At 46.5% G+C, this 18,994-nt stretch overlaps 1 protein-coding gene across 2 annotated transcripts in view; it reads right to left on the reverse strand.

The window, feature by feature from the left end:
• smg6 (SMG6 nonsense mediated mRNA decay factor) overlaps nucleotides 1–18,994 on the reverse strand; it is a 422,171-nt gene that overhangs the window by 243,177 nt on the left and 160,000 nt on the right. For both annotated transcript variants that reach the window (XM_070856878.1, XM_070856877.1), the window contains exon 8: nucleotides 10,264–10,380. In XM_070856878.1, the coding sequence (XP_070712979.1) occupies nucleotides 10,264–10,380 (117 nt within the window). The remainder of the gene's footprint in view (nucleotides 1–10,263; nucleotides 10,381–18,994) is intronic.

Below are 18,994 nucleotides of genomic sequence, written 5' to 3' on the forward strand. Positions count from 1 at the left end.
TTCCCACATTACAACAATGACTGCACTTCAAAAGCACTTAACTGGCTGTAAAGCGCTTTGAGACATCCGGTGGTCGTGAAAGGCGCTATATAAATGCAAGTCTTTCATTCTTCTTTCGATGATCTTCATCAATCTCATTTCCAATGAATCCTGTCAGGATATGACAGATTCCATCAGCCATTCCTAGAATTTCCCCAGGGTACGGTCCTGGATCAGGCATTGTGTCCGCTTTTAGTGCCCTCAATATCATGCCCCAACATGTGACTTCTAAAATTCTTTAATATTTCCTCATCCCCTCCCCCCCCCCCCCCCCCGCCCCCCGCTCCCCCCCCCGCCGCTCTATATTGGGATGAAGGCACAGACTCGCCTACCATGAACACAAAGCCATCGTTCAGGATATCTGCCATTAATTGTTCACTGGATACTCTCTCACTCGTGTGATTCTTCAGAGGTCCGAGTGTTCCCTGATCACCTGCTTGCTATGAATATATTTATAAAAGGTCTTCATATTGATCCTTATATTCCTTGCATGTCTCTTCAATGTTTGCTTGGCTCGGTGGGTAACACTCTCGCCGAGTCAGAAGGGCATGGATTCAAGCCTCACCCTGGGATTTAGCACATAATCTAGGCTGACACTCCCAGTGCAGTGGTGAGGGAGTGCTGCACTGTCAGAGGTGCCGTCTATTGGAATTGACATTAAACTGTCTGACTATTTTAAGACAAGCAGAGGAGTTCTTCTCAGTGATCTGGCCGGCATTTATCCCTCAACCCACATCCAGAAAAACTGATTAACTAGTCTTTTATTTCAATGCTTTTTGTGGGATCTTACTAATCTACCAACAGACTAAAAAAGAGCTATCCAGCCTAATCCCACTTTCCAGCTCTCGGTCCACAGCCCTGTAGGTTACGGCACTTCAAGTGCACATCCAGGTACTTTTTAAATGTGATGAGGGTTTCTGCCTCTACCACCCTTTCAGGCAGTGAGTTCCAGACCCCCACCACCCTCTGGGTGAAAAAAGTTGTTAAATCCCCCCTAATCCTTCTACCAATTACTTTAATTCTATGTCCCCTTTTTATTGACTTCTCTGCTAAGGAAAATAGGTCCTTCCTATCCACTCTCTCTCGTCCCTCATAATTCTATACACCTCAATTAGGTCTCCCCTCAGCCTCCTGTTCCAAAGAAAACAGCCCCAACCTATCCAATCTTTCTTCATAGCTAATATTCTTCAGTCCTGGCAACATCCTCGTAAATCTCCTCTGTACCCTCTCTAGTACAATCACATATTTCCTGTAATGTCGTGACCAGAACTGTACGCAGTACTCTAGCTGTGGCCTAACACTGTTTTATACAGTTCAAGCATAACTTCCCTGCTCTTGTATTCCAAGCCTCGGCTAATAAAGGAAATGATCTCATATGCCTTTGTAACCACCTTATCTACCTGTCCTACTACCTTCAAGGATCTGTGGACATGCACTCCAAGGTCCCTCTCTTCCTCTACATTTCTCAGTATGCTACCATTTAATGTGTATTCCCTTGCCTTGTTAGCCCTCCCCAAATGCATTACTTCACACTTCTCTGGATTGAATTCCATTTGCCCCTGTTCTGCCCACCTGACCAGTTCATCGATATCTTCCTGCAGTCCGCAGCTTTCCTCCTCACTATCAACCACAGCCATTTTCTGTATCATCTGCAAACTTCTTAATCATAATCCCTACATTCAAGTCTAAATCATTGATGTATACTACAAAAAGTAGGGGACCCAGCACTGAGCCCTGCGGAACCCCACTGTGGCAAAGTTCTGTTCATTCCATTTTCCCTGCATTATTTCTTCTTGTGTTTCCTGAGGTTAACTATCAGTCAGAATGGGGACGGGCATCTCAGACAGGAGGCAACCCAGCACTCGGCTAGTAGTGTGACTGAGTGCTGACTGGGGCAGGTCCGTCCCGTGGACTTGCACTAACCATGAATGCAGTTGAGGAGTCAAACCAGCCGAGAGAGGACTTGTTTTTAGTCTGGGCTGGACTTCAACGCAAAGTCTCGAAGTGAAAGGGCAGGAAGCGATCCAACAACGTCACCCATGCCTGCTAAAATGGTCCATATATTTTTTTTCAAATTATTTTATAAAGCAGCAGGCACTACAGTATACTAGCGAGATCAGCAGCCTATAAATCACCGCCTTCATTATTTACATGTTACTGCGGAGAGCTCTCCAGCCGCTTGCATTTCAGGTTATGACAGTGCCCTGAAACTGACAGCAGATGGTTTGTGGAGATGTTGTGGCTCGGAGACTGCAAGCTTGCTGAGCGCCATTTGGTACAAGGCCGAAATGTAAACAAGTTGTCATCTATTAGATACTTCGTTTAGAAAAGCCATGGGAACAAGTAGACTGCTGCATCTGAGTGAAGTGTGCAAAATCACACAGTTGTTGCTGTCAATCAAACCCTGCACAGTTGGGGCGCTAACAGTTAGGGGAGGTAACAGGGCGATTCAAGGACACCCTCAAAGCCTCCCCGACACCTGGGAGTCCCTGGCCAAAGACTGCCCTAAGTGGAGGAAGAGCACCCGGGAGGGCGCTGAGCACCTCGAGTCTCGTCGCCGAGAGCATGTAGAAACCAAGCGCAGACAACGGAAGGAGCGTGCGGCAAACCAGACTCCCCACCCACCCTTTCCTCCAACCACTGTCTGTCCCACCTGTGACAGAGACTGTAATTCCCGTTCAGTCACCTAAGAACTCACTTTGAGTGGAAATCTTCCTCGATTGCGAGCGACTGCCTATGATGGGGAAGAGTTAGGGGCAGTGACAGTTAGGGCGGTAACTGGCATGGCAATATAATGAAGCTCGGCAATATATTGAAGCCAAAGCAACTGCAGCCGTAAACCCCAAAGGAAGCTGTTAGATTGAGTTCCAGGACATTCCAGTTTAGGTCAGGTTTCAGTCTGACCACGAGAAGCAACAGTACACAGTACCAAAGTTTTTAATATCCACTGGGGGTGAGGAGGAGAGAATTCCGCCCCCTTTTGCTTCACCCACCCTGAATTGCACCACCCACTGTGGTGGTCACCGAGAATCCTACGATTGATTGGAGAGAAGGGCAGTCTGGGTCCAGCTGGCTAACAGCTCCCTCAGACAGTGAGAGTGGGCACCATTCAACCATAAACACATGCTGTGTAAATGGTACCGTGGACTGTAACGTCTTGAATATAAGTGCTGGTTCCAGCCATTCCACTGCCCAGCGTGATTCACTCAATATGAGTTACTGAGCTAACCTCTCATGTAAACATCACCAATGATTGCTCCACCCCCTCCACCATACATCCCCCTCGTTCAGTTACAAGATCAATCTTGCTTCTGAAATAAAGCGTGGATTCCTTCAATTTACATTGCTTAATATATATATATTTCTATTTTAAATAATGTTCCCCCTTTTGATCATCATCAATGGCCAACAGTAAATCATGTGATTTCTTTAACTGTCAAGTGTTGAGTTCCAGCAATCTGACTGGCCAATAAGTCATGTGACCTACCAATGTGACTTTTAAGTAATCTCACTGGGCAATAATTATTACAATTGTTTTGATTATGTCATTTTCTAGCAATTTAATTGGTTGTTAAGCAAGTGATTGTGCTGAGCTTGGTTGATGGGCTCGGCACCAATGACGGTGAAGGTAGCCCACAGATATGGTTTGAAAAATATTCATAATCATTGAAAAGCAATAATCAAAAACCATAAATGGAACAAACCACCTCACACTGCGCAAGTCAAATATGCCTCGTTCCCTTGCAGTGCTTGTCATCAACATGAAGGTTTTCAAGTAATGCAAACACGAGAAAAACCAGCAGTCACCGAGTTTGGAAGCCTCCTGAGCGACTCTTCGTCCAACAAAAGCAGGCGCACAACAAAGCTTCTGAAGTGACTCTTTTTGAGAAACCAAGCCTATAGAGAGTCCTTCTGAGTTAATTTTCCTTTTGTCAACCTGAACATTAAACAGCCTCTCGAGAGGTTCACTGGGAAAAGCAGTCCTGTGAAGGAGCTCGTGGAGTGACGTCCTCCCGAGCCAAGTTTCTCCATCAAGAGGCTTCCCGAGTGAGGTCCTTCGAGAACGGCAGCTACCTGCCGAGGGACCGTACACCTGCACCTTCGAGAATGGCAGGTACCTGCCGAGGGACCGTACACCTGCACCTTCGAGAATGGCAGGTACCTGCCGAGGGACCGTACACCTGCACCTTCGAGAATGGCAGGTACCTGCCGAGGGACCGTACACCTATACCTTCGAGAACGGCAGGTACCTGCCGAGGGACCGTACACCTATACCTTCGAGAACGGCAGGTACCTGCCGAGGGACCGTACACCTGCACCTTCGAGAATGGCAGGTACCTGCCGAGGGACCGTACACCTATACCTTCGAGAATGGCAGGTACCTGCCGAGGGACCGTACACCTACACCTTCGAGAACGGCAGGTACCTGCCGAGGGACCGTACACCTGCACCTTCGAGAATGGCAGGTACCTGCCGAGGGACCGTACACCTACACCTTCGAGAATGGCAGGTACCTGCCGAGGGACCGTACACCTGCACCTTCGAGAACGGCAGCTACCTGCCGAGGGACCGTACACCTATAACTTCGAGAACGGCAGGTACCTGCCGAGGGACCGTACACCTGCACCTTCGAGAACGGCAGGTACCTGCTGAGGGACCGTACACCTATACCTTCGAGAATGGCAGGTACCTGCCGAGGGACCCTACACCTACACCTTCGAGAACGGCAGGTACCTGCCGAGGGACCGTACACCTACACCTTCGAGAACGGCAGGTACCTGCCGAGGGACCCTACACCTACACCTTCGAGAACGGCAGGTACCTGCCGAGGGACCGTACACCTGCACCTTCGAGAACGGCAGGTACCTGCCGAGGGACCGTACACCTACACCTTCGAGAACGGCAGGTACCTGCCGAGGGACCCTACACCTACACCTTCGAGAACGGCAGGTACCTGCCGAGGGACCGTACACCTATAACTTCGAGAACGGCAGGTACCTGCCGAGGGACCGTACACCTGCACCTTCGAGAATGGCAGGTACCTGCCGAGGAACCGTGTACCTGCCGAGGGACCGTGTACCTGCCGAGGGACCGTACACCTGCACCTTCGAGAACGGCAGGTACCTGCCGAGGGACCGTACACCTACACCACTCATTTGTTTTATGATTTCTCTAAAACTACACTGGGTACTAACGAGATGTGGTCACAAATGAAAGCTTCAAACTCTACACAACATTGCTGTTTGCCACCATTCTCTATCTTGTATAGTTTGAGATATCCATGCTGAATGCGGCAGCGGCAGTCTTGATCATTTTGTTGCTTACTAACTACAGTAGTAGAGCCGAGTGGTTATGGTACTGGACTAGCAGAGAGTTCAAATCCCACCATGGCAAGTAGTAAAAGTAAACCCAATAAATCTGTGGTTAGATACCAGAAAATGATCCTGGAAGCAGCTGCTTTGCCCAACTAGTTCAGTAACATTGTTCAGGCTCCTCTCACCAAAGGGAATCCCTATATACCTGATTTGGCCTACACGCGACTCCAATCTCACATTATGCGGTTGGCTCTTAACGCCCCGAGGGAAACTCAGGTTGGGCAATAAAGGCAGCCTTGTCAGTTTGCCCACTTTACAAAAACAAAGAAAGAACCAGTGAGAACAGGGCTGGATAAACTGGCTCAGATTTTAACACTCCCTATTAAAGCAAAAATAACACGAATATATATGCTTCACTTCTAACTTCCGGCAACTCAGCTTCACAAGTGCAAAAATGACCCTTGACTGTATTTTCCTGAGAACACAACTACATCACAATACGTCCCACCCTCAGCACTGTTTCCAAGCGTCATTCACAGAATTTCAATCTTAAAACCATGTATGGTGAACACACACGTATGTTAGAAACGTTTAGCGTTGTTTGCAGTAAACATTATGGCCGTAATTTAAATCAAGGGGACTCCAGATGACATCATAAACCAAGCGAGCAGCTCATTGTGGTTTGGATATGTTATACGAATCCAGAGCTTGAATTACTGCCTTATTGCTCACTGCCAACCAGCTAGCATTCTGTGTATAACTGCTCCTAAATCGTCTGAAAACAAGAAATAGAATCACATAAAAGTGACTATTTGAGCTGTAAAATTATTTAAGTGCTTTTTTTTTTCTGTAGGTACTCCAAGAATTTAACGGTGATTTGTTTGCCACGTATCCTTCAAAATAATGCTGAACCCATGCAAAACAAAATGCAGTGCACATCGGGTAGGGGTCCAATCGCAAAAGTGAGGTAGAAACTCTCCTCGAGCACAGAGAGTTAAAGAGGCCTTGTCCCCAAGATGGAAACTTTCTGTAGCTTGTGACAGTAAGTCATGGAGGGAAAACAACTCAAACTGTGAGATCAACTGGATTTTTTCCAGAGAACAGTTTATCTAAAGAGAAAAGTGATCCTCTCAGATACTAACTTCTTTAAAAACTTCAGATCTGAGCATGTGAGAACCATTTACTCCTCAGAAGCAATCATTCATTCAGGAGATCATCTTTATGAAGATCACAATGACCCAACCCAATGAACACGAAACTCGTCGTGTGCTCCCGATGTCAGTAAACACATTACTGTAGTAAGACGTCATTCACACTGGAAATGGAACCCTATGCGAGCTAATAATTACAGCAACTTAAAACAGGCAACAGGAATGGGAGACTTTAAGAACATAACCTAAGAACATAAGAATTAGGAGCAGGAGTAGGCCCCTTGAGCCTGCTCCGCCATTCAATAAGATCATGGCTGATCGGATCATGGACTCAGCTCCACTTCCCTGCCCGGTCCCCATAACCCTTTACTCCCTTATCACTCAAAAGTCTGTCTATCTACGCCTTAAATATATTCAATGATCAAGCCTCCACAGCTCTCTGGGGCAGAAAATTCCACAGATTTACAACCCTCAGAGAAGAAATTCCTCCTCATCTCAGTTTTAAATGGGCGGCCCCTTATTCTAAGACTATGTCCCCTCATTTTAGTTTCCCCTCTGAGTGGAAATATCCTCTCTGCATCCACCTTGTCGAGCCCCTCATTATCTTATAAGTTTCAGTAAGATCACCTCTCATTCTTCTGAACTCCAATGTGTATTGGCCCAACCTACTCAACCTATCTTCATAAGTCAACCCCCTCATCTCCGGAATCAACCTAGTGAATCTCCTCGGAACTGCCTCCAATGCAAGTATATCCTTTCTTAAATACGGAGACCAAAAGTGTATGCAGTACTCTAGGTGTGGCCTCACCAATACCCTATACAGCTGTAGCAGGACTTCTCTGCTTTTATACTCTATCCCCCTTGCAATAAAGGCCACCATTCCATTGGCCTTCCTGATCACTTGCTGTACCTGCATACTCACTATTTGTGTTTCATGCACAAGGACCCCCAGGTCCCGCTGTACTGCGGCACTTTGCAATCTTTCTCCATTTAAATTATAATATGCTTTTCTATTATTTCTGCCAAAGTGGATAACTTCACATTTCCCAACATTATACTCCATCTGCCCAATTTTTGCCCACTCATTTAGCCTGTCTATATCCCTTTGCAAATTTTTGTGACCTCTTCACAATTTGCTTTCCCACCCATCTTTGTATCATCAGCAAACTTGGTTACGTTACACTCGGTCCCTTCATCCATCATCCAAATACCCAAGTGAACAAGTTCAATTAGTAACAGGTTTGTATTGCATGTTAAGCAAATGTTTTCTTCCAACCATGCAGAGTCAACTTGCTTTTGTTGCATTTAACTTGGAAAAATGCCCAAGGCATGACGTATAATCACGCAAAAATAGACTCCAAGCGAAAGGAGGAGATATAAGGAAAGGAGAGTGAAAGCTTGTTCGAAAAGATGGGATTCATGGAGGGACTTTAAGGAAGGGTTCATGAATGGAATTCCGGAGCGCGAGGACGAGAGTCACCACCAGCAACAGGGAAGGAGACACGCAAACGGCCAAATTCAGAGGAAAGGATGGGGCTTGATGGCGGGGGGGAGGGGCAGTTATTGGGATGGAGGCGATCACAGAAATAGAGAAAGCCAAGTCCATAAATGGTTTTTCTACACATAAATGAGAATGTTAAATTGGAGACATTGGAAGATAGGGAGCCAATATAGGTCAGCAAGAACAGGGTGTGATGGGAGAATGGGACCTGGTCCAGGATAGGATACAGGTAGCAGAGCTTTGGTTGAGCTGAAGTTTACGGAAAGTGGAAGATGGGAGGCCGGCTAGGACAGAGTTGGAATAGCCAAGGTCTCAAAGGCACGGATGATGGCAGGGGTGGAGGATGGAATCAACGATACACCTTGGAACTTTCAAATAATCACCGCAGGAACATTCTAAAGGCTGGACCAAAAGGGGGGAGTTTCCTGTCAAACTGGACCCCATCAGAATATGTCAGCATTTCTGGCAGTAACTAGCCATTTATTACAATATTAAGTAATGGCCCAGAAATCCCAGCCTCCCCGGGTCGGTACGGAGTGTGTACGAATCCGGGAAGGCGTCGCAAAAGCCGGTTTTCAGCGCACAATGCGCATGCGCTGAAAACCGGCTTTTCCGATTGGTCAAGCTGGAGCTTGACAGATCATCCGCATATTGGGAGCGAGGACATTTGCAAGGGCAAGATGGCGGGATTTACCCAGATCTTGCCCAGCGGATGTCCTGAAAACTCTTGTGCCTGATAAACGCAGGCGCACAGCCTACTGTTACAGGTGTAAGAGTTTTAAAACACACTTTGAAACATAAAAAATAAAATTTAAAAAAACACATTTTATTTTTAAAAACCCTGCCCACTACGTTAAATTTATTTTAAAGCATAATTATAAAAACTTTTTTTAAAAAAATCAGAATATTTATTTTTTAATAATACATAAATAACTTCAATTTAAATTAATGTTAAATATGTAGTATATTTTTTCTATTTTTTATTAATGTTGTGTGTGTTTGGGGGGCGGTGGGGGGGGGAGGGTTCTCATTCACAATAATGGGAAGCTTACCGAGTTCCCATTATGATGAATGAGAACATACTTTACCATGATTGGCTGCCCAGAACCATGTGACCGTAGCTCCAGGCCTGCGCATGTCCTGACGTGCACGCGCTGCGGCACGCAGTCAGTGGCCTCAGGACCGGGATCTCGCGTTGGGCGCAGCAGGAACAGGTAGTGCGCATCTGTTTCCTACAATCCAGTCAAACGCCCGCGGGAAGGAGAAACCGGGATTTCTGGGCCAATGCATTTTGAACAGTTGGATAATGGAGATCCTGCCGCACTTGGGTCCTGAAGTCAGAGGGCAAACTAAACATATTCTGGTCATTAACAGCATAAAATGCGCACCAGATAAGTCTTTCAGTTCAGTCTCTTGGCTATTATTTCACCTCCAACCCCCAGATACACGCATCGCTCTGCCCTTTCTCCTTTTCGGATCTTTCTGCAATATGCATCATTGTCCTGCAATTTCCTTTCCCTCCACATGGACAAGCATCAAGCACTTCATTTTAAGAAAGTTAAGGGGTGATTAAAAATTAAATGTGTTGCAAGATTAAATGGGATTTCAACAGAGTAGATAAGGAGAAACTGTTTGCAGTGACAGGAGGGTCAGTTGCCAAAGGACACAGATTTAAGGTCACTGGCAAAATAAACAGAATTGGTTATAGACTTGAAATGGAAAAAATGTGCAAAGCAATGGGGAAAAGCAAGTGAGACTTTCAAAGAGCCGGCACTGCACAATGGGCGAACGGCTTCCTTCTGCTATGATTCTATCTCCACTAGGCATAAAGTCGGAGGATACGGCTGAGATTGGGAACAGAATACGTGTGAACTCACAATGCAAACCCTCTACCCTGCCACTCAGTCTCATGCTGCACTGACTGAGCAGCCTTTCTTCCCCTGGTTGCTTTGCAGAGCCATTGGAGCCTGAAGTCTTTTGGCTGAATATGGAAACACATGTTGAAAACTCAGCACATTACTGTATTCAGCAACTCACTGAGGACTGGGGCCAGGTAATGATCAAAGCATTAGCAATTTGTAAACAACACAGTACACAACCTCATTAAAAAAGGTGTCTATTTTATATGCTTATCTCACCTTGAAAGAAGTGTACCAACACTTACAACAGTGCTACACAGACTGTACAAATACTGGCCGTTGTTTGATACAGGCCCAGAAGAAAAGTACACGGCACAGGTAGGGACATTAACACTTACCTTTGGCAGCTTCCTTTAGCTGTTCGATGCAGCGTTCCACCAGCAAGCTGAATATGGCCAGTCCCAGTGCTGTGGCATGCTCCTGCGTCACTGATCGGCAGTTCTCCGAGCTGGAATCTAATGCACACACAGGAGAGAAAGAGCCAGCATTAGGCTTGTACTCAAAGATCCGAAAAGCTTGTCACTGACTTTACCAGACAGGTTTCTTCCTCACAGGCTTGGAAAAATTTCACCTCCACCAGAACGGTTTTGTTTTTAAATATTTTTCTATGCAATTATCTGACCACAACCAGTGACATGTTAACACAACTTTCTTCATCAACAAATTGCTCGTTACATTTCATTTAGGGCGCGAGGCACTATATATAAACACTGGGTGAAAGCCAAAGTTTTCAAAAACAGAACTGGACTATTTCCAGGTCTGACGAAAGGTCCCACCTGAATGTTAACCTGTCCTTTCTCCTTCAAATGCTCAGGAACCTGGTGTTTATTGCCAGCATTTTCTGTTTTTATTTGAGAGATTTAAGGTTGCAGGGAATATAAAGTAGAATGTGAACGACTTTTATAAATATATTCTTAGCGAACTGCTACCCATGGAAACGGTAGGAATCCCAAAGGATCTGCAAGATCCATATGATACCAAATGACTTTGGATGGCAGTTATACTAAATGACTGCGTCAGTGTCCACAGAGCAAACCACAGAGAGGCAGCATTTTTAATGAGGGGTAAGGGAATATTAGGATCAGAGGAATAAGGAGGTAATTAACGGCCTGAGAGCACCAGAAAAAGGCAAGACTCAGATAGACTACATGCTGGGATATTTGAGGGATTCATTAATGTAATTGGTCATATCCTATTGGCCATTTTAAGAGATTCAGGAACAGTGCTGGTGCATTAGCGAAAGATAAACATGACTCATAATAGGGGTTATAAAGAGTCCAACAACTCATAGAATGATTCCAGCACAGGAGGCCATTCGACCATTGCTGGCTCTCTGCAAGGGCACTCCAACTACCCCCCGCCCTTCCCCCGTAGCCCTGCAAAATTTGATTCCTTCAGATACTTAACCAATTCCCTTTTGAAAGTCCCGATTGAGTCTGCCTCCATCACCCTTTTAGGCCGTGCATTCCAGATCCTAACCACTCGCTGCATAAAAAGGTTTTTCCTCGTGTTGCCTTTGGTTTTTCTGCCAATCACCTTAAATCTGTGTCCTCTGGTTCTCGACCCTTCCACTAATGGGAACAGTTTCTCTCTAGCTTCTCTGGCCAGACCCCTCATGATTTTGAACACCTCGATTAAATCTCCTCTCAACCTTCTCTGCTCCAAGGAGAACAACCCCAGCTTCTCCAGTCCCTCATCCCTGGAACCATTCTCGGAAATCATTCCTGCGCCCTCTCTAAGGCCTTCACATCCTTCCTAAAGTGTGGTGCCCAGAATTGGACACAATGCTCCAGTTGAGGGCAAACCTGTTTTATAAAGTTTCATCATAATCTCCTTGCTTTTGTACTCCCTGCCTCTATTTATGAAGCCCAGGATCGATAGAGAGTAAATGATTTAAGGGCATCCTGTGAGGTAGGAATGAAGCAGGTAGATTTATAGGAGGACGGTCATGTGAGACAAATCTATTGGACATTTTCACTCCAAGAGGTGAGCTCATGTCAAGAGGTGAGCTCATGTTCGAGACTGGCACTCCAGTGCAGAGCTGTGCAGTGCAGGGCTATAGTATCAGAGGTGCGGTCCTTTGGAGGGACTGTTAAATTGAGGTGTTGCTTGCTGGTTCTAGTGGTCCATGTGAATGTTAATGGTCCCAGGGTTCTATCTGCAAAGCAGTGGTATCCTGGCCAACAGTCGTTCCTCAACTGATGACATCAAATACAGATTAACTGGTTATTCATCTCACTGCTGCTTGTGAGATCTTGCTATGCCTATATAGCGAGACAGTGCACTTCAAAGAAACTCATATGTCGTGCTTTTGGATGTTTAAAAGATGCACCCCGCCAATTCCAGTCTTCTTCAGAGGAGGTAATCAGTGGGTAAGGGGGCAGGGAAACAATAAGCATTATATTTTAGCCAGGTTTTTGACAGTGCCACAGGAGATCGGTCCACATGGTCAGAATCGTGGAAGCTTTTGAAGTGGGTGAAAAATTGGTTCAAGTAGAGAATGCAACGATGATCCGCAGGGTGCCCCAGTTCCAACCTTACTCAACGGCTTGTGCTCCCAATTAGACAGCAGTTTCCACAAGGAGACCGAATTTCATGAACCAAAAGCTAAGTTTAGTGCCAAGAGCTGTAGTTGATGCCATGAGACATGTTACAGCTGATTTTTTTATATAACTGAGATCTTGCACCACGTGAGATAACAATATTGACATTTCCTGTATAAATTCGCCTAATGAAACTGTATTTTGTGCAGTTTCTCCTTCATCTCCTCCAAGGAAACTCACCCCCTTCACCCACAATCCCCTCCTAATGCAACTCCCAGACACCACCAATGGTTCCCAAACGTCAGGTTGTCCCCACACCTTTCAGGAGTCATTATTGACCCTTGCCTCAAAAAACCCTCCCTTTATCCCTCTGAACTCGCCAATTGTCACCCTATCTCCAACCTCCTCTTCCTCTCCAAGGCTCTCGAATGTTGCCACACAAACTGCGCTCCAGTTACCAATGACATTGCTTCTGACTGTGACCATGCTGCACGATCCTTCTTGTCCTCCATGCCCTCAGCAGCATTGGATACGTATGCTCCATCCTTCTCCAATCTCTCCTCTGTGGCCTACCCACATGACACTGCCCTATCATGGTTCCATTCCTACCCATGTGACACTTCCCTAACATGGTTCCATCCTACCCACATGACACTGCCCTAGCATGGTTCCATTCCTACACACGTGATACTGCCTTAGCCTGGTTCCACTCCTACCCACGTGACACTGCCCTAGCATGGTTCCATTCCTACACACGTGATACTGCCTTAGCCTGGTTCCACTCCTACCCACGTGACACTGCCCTAGCATGGTTCCACTCCTACCCACGTGACACTGCCCTAGCATGGTTCCACTCCTACCCCACATGGCAATGCCCTAGCATGGTTCCATTCCTACCCACATGACAATGCCCGAGCATGGTTCCACCCGTACCTGCCCCAATGCAGTCAACACAACACCTATAATGACTTTTTGTTCCACCACCATACAGTGACATTGTGTCCCCCCAAGGTTACATCCTTGGCCTCCTTTTCTTTATCTGTATGTTGACCGATGGAAACATATTTCAACATAAGAACGCAAGAAATAGGAGCAGGAGTAGGCTATTCGAGCCTGCTCCGCCATTCAATAAGATCATGGTTAATCCTCTACCTTAACTCCACCGATTGGTAAACAAGGGGTCAGCTTTCACATACATGACACCCAGCTTTACTTCATTGCCCCACTTTTGATTCCTTGATCATCACTGTGCCATTAACTGCGTACCTAATGAACTATCTTCAGCTCAAGATTGAAGCCATTGTGTTTATCTCCTGTCTAAAACCCGACACTTTAGCAGTGACTCCCTCAAATTGAGCTTGACATTGTGCCGTTTACATGGATATGGATCTGGGTAGGTTAGGCTGATAAGTGGTGGATCTCTTTTAATGCGAGGCAGCGTAATGAGGCTAATGGAGGGAATTCATCAGCGCAAACACAAGATGAACCATAGCAAAGCACAGGAGAGCGGCCACAGAGTATTGGGACAGATTACTGAAGCCATCAGTAGTGTGTGCCAGCAGTAACAAATGCAACAAGACCTCAGGATACATAGCTACAGGGCTGCAATACTACCAAGCTGGAATGCGGGCAGTACACTTTTGGCTGCAGGACATTTGGGCTTTGGCGGGAATGCAGAAGGAGGCAACTAAACTGATACCATTGCAAGACACCCGAGTCAAGAGGAGAGACGAGGGAGCTGGGAATGTTTGCACAAGGGGAAAAATAGCATCACAAGGGAGACCTCATCGTTATCTGGATTCAGGAGTTGCCACTATTAAGCCTAAAACTGTCAAAACAGTCACCCAACAATGTTAACAGGCAGATCCAGTACTTAAACTTAACTCTTTGGAGGGTGGCAAAGGAGGGTTGGGAGACTAATTGGCCACCCACCCCCAAGAAATCCAGCACTGAGAGTGTTAACATGAGGACTTGCTGCTCAGTGGATTGCAGAAGTGCAGGTATGGGCATGACTGCACTAACCTACACATGCAGAGAGACAGGGAGGGGCAGCTTTTCCAATTCCCATACCAAACTGACACATGGGTGTATGCTACAGTAACAAAATTGAACAGATCATTTATTTCATCAAGCATTTCAGAGAGTGCCAACACATTCAACAGCACCGTGCACTATTAAGTACAGGGGTGAATTTGATAAATAAGCGTTTATATTACGATGGGGAACATTATATGGTAGAATTCCTTATTAAGATGGAGAGTGACAAAGTTAATTCGGAAACTAGGGTCCTGAACTTAAGGAAAGGTAACTTCAACAGTATGAGGTGTGAATTGGCTAGAATCGACTGGCAGAGGATACTTAAAGGGTTGACGGTGGATAAGCAATGGCAAACATTTAAAGATCACATGGATGAACTTCAGCAATTGTACATCCCTGTCTGGAGTAAAAATAAAACGGGGAAGATGACTCAACCATGGCTAACAAGGAAAATTAAGGATCGTGTTAAAACCAAGGAAGAGGCATATAAATTGGCTAGAAAAAGCAACAAAACTGAGGACTGGGAGAAATTTAGAGAGGACTAAGGGTTTAATTAAGAAGGGGAAAATAGAGTATGAGAGGAAGCTTGCAGGGAACATAAAAACTGACTGCAAAAGCTTCTATAAATATGTGAAGAGAAAAAGATTAGTAAAGACAAACGTAGGTCCCTTGCAGTCAGATTCAGGTGAATTTATAATGGGGAACAAAGAAATGGCAGACCAATTGAACCAATACTTCGGTTCTGTCTTCACAAAGGAAGATACAAATAACCTTCCGAATGTATTAGAGGACAGTGGGTCTAGTGAGAATGAGGAACTGAAAGATATCCTTATTAGGCGGGAAATTGTGTTAGGGAAATTGATGGGATTAAAGGCCGATAAATCCCCGGGTCCTGATAGCCTGCATCCCAGAGTACTTAAGGAAGTGGCCCTAGAAATAGTGGATGCATTGGTGATCATTTTCCAACAGTCTATCGACTCTGGATCAGTTCCTATGGACTGGAGGGCAGCTAATGTAACGCCACTTTTTTAAAAAGGAGGGAGAGAGAAAACGGGTAATTATAGACCGGTTAGCCTGACATCAGTAGTGGGGAAAATGTTGGAATCAATCATTAAGGATGAAATAGCAGCACATTTGGAAAGCAGTGACAGGATCGGACCAAGTCAGCATGGATTTATGAAAGGGAAATTATGTTTGACGAATCTTCTGGAATTTTTTGAGGATGTAACTCGCAGAGTGGACAAGGGAGAACCAGTGGATGATAGTGTATTTGGACTTTCAAAAGGCTTTTGACAAGGTCCCACACAAGAGATTGGTGTACAAAATCAAAGCACATGGTATTGGGGGTAATGTACTGACATGGATAGAGAACTGGTTGGCAGACAGGAAGCAGAGAGTCGGGATAAACGGGTCCTTTTCAGAATGGCAGGCAGTTACTAGTGGGGTGCCGCAGGGCTCAGTGCTGGAACCCCAGCTCTTTACAATATACATTAACAATTTGGATGAAGGAATTGAGTGTAATATCTCCAAGTTTGCAGATGACACTAAACTGGTTGGCGGTGTAAGCTGTGAGGAGGACGCTAAGAGGTTGCAGGGTGACTTGGACAGACTAGGTGAGTGGGCAAATACATGGCAGATGCAGTATAATGTGGATAAATGTGAGGTTATCCACTTTGGGGGCAAAAACACGAAGGCAGAATATTATCTGAATGGCGGCAGACTAGAAAAAGGGGAGGTGCAACGAGACCTGGGTATCATGGTACATCAGTCACTGAAAGTGGGCACGCAGGTACAGCAGGCGGTAAAGAAGGCAAATGGTATGTTGGCCTTCATAGCTAGGACGTTGGTGAGGCCTCACCTGGAATATTGTGTTCAGTTTTGGTCTCCTAGTTTGAGGAAGGACGTTCTTGCTATTGAGGGAGTGCAGCGAAGGTTCACCAGACTGATTCCAGGGATGGCTGGGCTGTCATATGAGGAGAGACTGGATCAACTGGGCCTTTATTCACTGGCGTTTAGAAGGATGAGAGGGGATCTCATAGAAACATATAAGATTCTGACGGGACTGGACAGGTTAGATGCGGGAAGAATGTTTTCGATGTTGGGGAAGTCCAGAACCAGGGGACATAGTCTTAGGATAAGGGGTAGGCCATTTAGGATTGAGATGAAGAGAAACTTCTTCACTCAGTGAGTTGTTGACCTATGGAATTCCCTGCCGCAGAGAGTTGTTGATGCCAGTTAATTGGATATATTCAAGAGGGAGTTAGATATGACCCTTACGGTTAAGGGGATCAAGGGGTATGGAGAGAAAGCAGGAAATGGGTACCGAAGGGATGATCAGCCATGATTTTATTGAATGGTGGTGCAGGCTCAAAGGGCCGAATGGCCTACTCCTGCACCTATTTTCTATGTTTCTATTAAACCATACACCGCAAAGACGGTATCACATCGCCCCAAACTGCATTCCCAATAATAATAGTGACACAGTATCCCGTCAAGTGGGAGGGAGGGTGTGTGTAAGGGGAGAGGGGGTGTGTGTAAGGGGAGAAAGAGGGTGTGTGTAAGGGGAGAGGGGGGGGCGAGAGCGGCGGAGGGGGAGGGTGGCGAGAGCGGCAGGGCAAGAGTGCCAGAGGGGCGCGTGGGATGGGGCGTGAGAGGCGGGGGCGAGAGGGCCGAGGTGGGGGGGGGGGGGGCCCGTGAGGGGCTGGGGAGTGGGGGCCGAGAGGGGTGGGGGAGGGGGGGTGGGGGGATGAGGGTATGTGTGAGGGGGTGTGGGAATGGAGGGAGACGGGGTGTGAGGCAGGAGGGAGAGAGGGTGAGTGGGGGTGGGGGGGGGGGCGAGTGGACGATAAGAATGTCACAGCCACCCGTGCAGACACACCGAGGGCTTGGTGGGACAGCTGAGGGGATGGAAAAAGTAGGACAGAAGGTTCAGTGGGAAAGTGCAAATGAGTGTGAGATGAAGAAAGTGGGAGAGAGCGGTGTAGATACAGGAAGCAGGGTGGGAAGATGAGCAATCCAGGTAGTGCTGAGGGTCTGTGGCTTATAATACGATATCTTGTGGAAAACCCATTAACCAAGGCAGGCAGAGAGAAGTCGAGGAAAGAGATGAATTAGTTAAAGACAAGAGATTGGTGTAAAACCAGCATGAGAGCAGGAATCATCAAAATAACAGCGGTCAGGGAGGGAGCCTGGGTCGGACTAGAACCAAGAGTTATAATGGTTATGTTACTGGACCAGTAATCCAAGACTGGACCAATTATCTGGAGACATTAGATTCAAATCCCACCACGGCAGCTGGGGAATTTAAATTCTGTGAATTAAATAATGCACCACCTTCTCGAGGGAACTTTGGGACCGACAAGAAATGCTGACTTTGTCAGCAACGCCATGAATTAATTAAAAAAAGTTGTGCCACATGTTCTACAAAAAGACTGGAGTAGCTGTTATCTTGAGAGGTATCTGGAAAGGGTAAAATAAGAGGCTGCTCAGGAAGGGAAAACTTCAGCCTGGCAGAGGGGGACGATGGTGGTGGATCGGGACTGGTCGAGAAAATTCAAGGAAGCAGCAGAAGGCCCAGTCACACTCGTGGTGAGGCTGAAGGTGGAGAGGGACTTCAGTCCATGGCAGAAAGGCCATGAGATGACTGGAGCCAGAGAACCTGACGTTGTCAAACCGGAGGAGGGCATCAGAGTGGTCCCTGATGTAGATGGGTAGCAAAGACAAGACAAACCTGCTTCAGTTTGTCTCGAGCAAGCTGAAACTGCGACTATCTGGTTTGAGCATTTTGGCGAAGGAATTAGAGGCAGAGAGGTTTAGGGAGAGAGTTCCAGGGCTTGGGGCCCAGGCAGCTGAAGGCACGGCCACCAATGGTTGAGCAGTTATAATGAGGGATGTTCAAGAGGCCAGAATTTGAGGAGCGCAGACATCTTGTAGGGTTGTGAGGCTGAAAAAGATGACAGAGACTGGATGGGCAAGGCCATGGAGTGATTAGTAAACAAGGATGATCATTTTGAAATCGAGGCGTTGTTTAACCGGGAGCCAGTGTAGGTCAGCGAGCACAGGGGTGATGGGTGATCGGGACTTGGTGCCAGTTAGTACAAGGGCTGCTGCGTTTTGGATGACCTCAAGATTACGTAGTGTAGAATGTGGGAGGCCAGCCAGGAGTGAGTTGGAGTAGTCAAGTCTAGAGTAACAAAGGCATGAATGAGGGTTTCAGCAACAAAGAGCTGAGGGTGAGGGTGAGGCAGGGGCGGGGAATGTTACGGAGGTGGAAAAAGGCGGTTTTAGTTATATCGCGGATACTTGGCTGGAAATTCATTTCAGGGTCAAATATGACGCTGAGGTTGCAAACAGTGTGGTTCACCCTCAGATTGATGCCAGGGAGAGGGATGGAGTCGGTGGCTTGGGAACGCAGTTTGTGGCAGGGGACCAAAGATAATGGCTTCGGTCTTCCCAATATTTAATTGGAGAAAATTTCTGCTCATCCAGA

This window comes from Pristiophorus japonicus, chromosome 16, assembly GCF_044704955.1.
Source record: "Pristiophorus japonicus isolate sPriJap1 chromosome 16, sPriJap1.hap1, whole genome shotgun sequence".
Taxonomy (NCBI): domain Eukaryota; kingdom Metazoa; phylum Chordata; class Chondrichthyes; family Pristiophoridae; genus Pristiophorus; species Pristiophorus japonicus.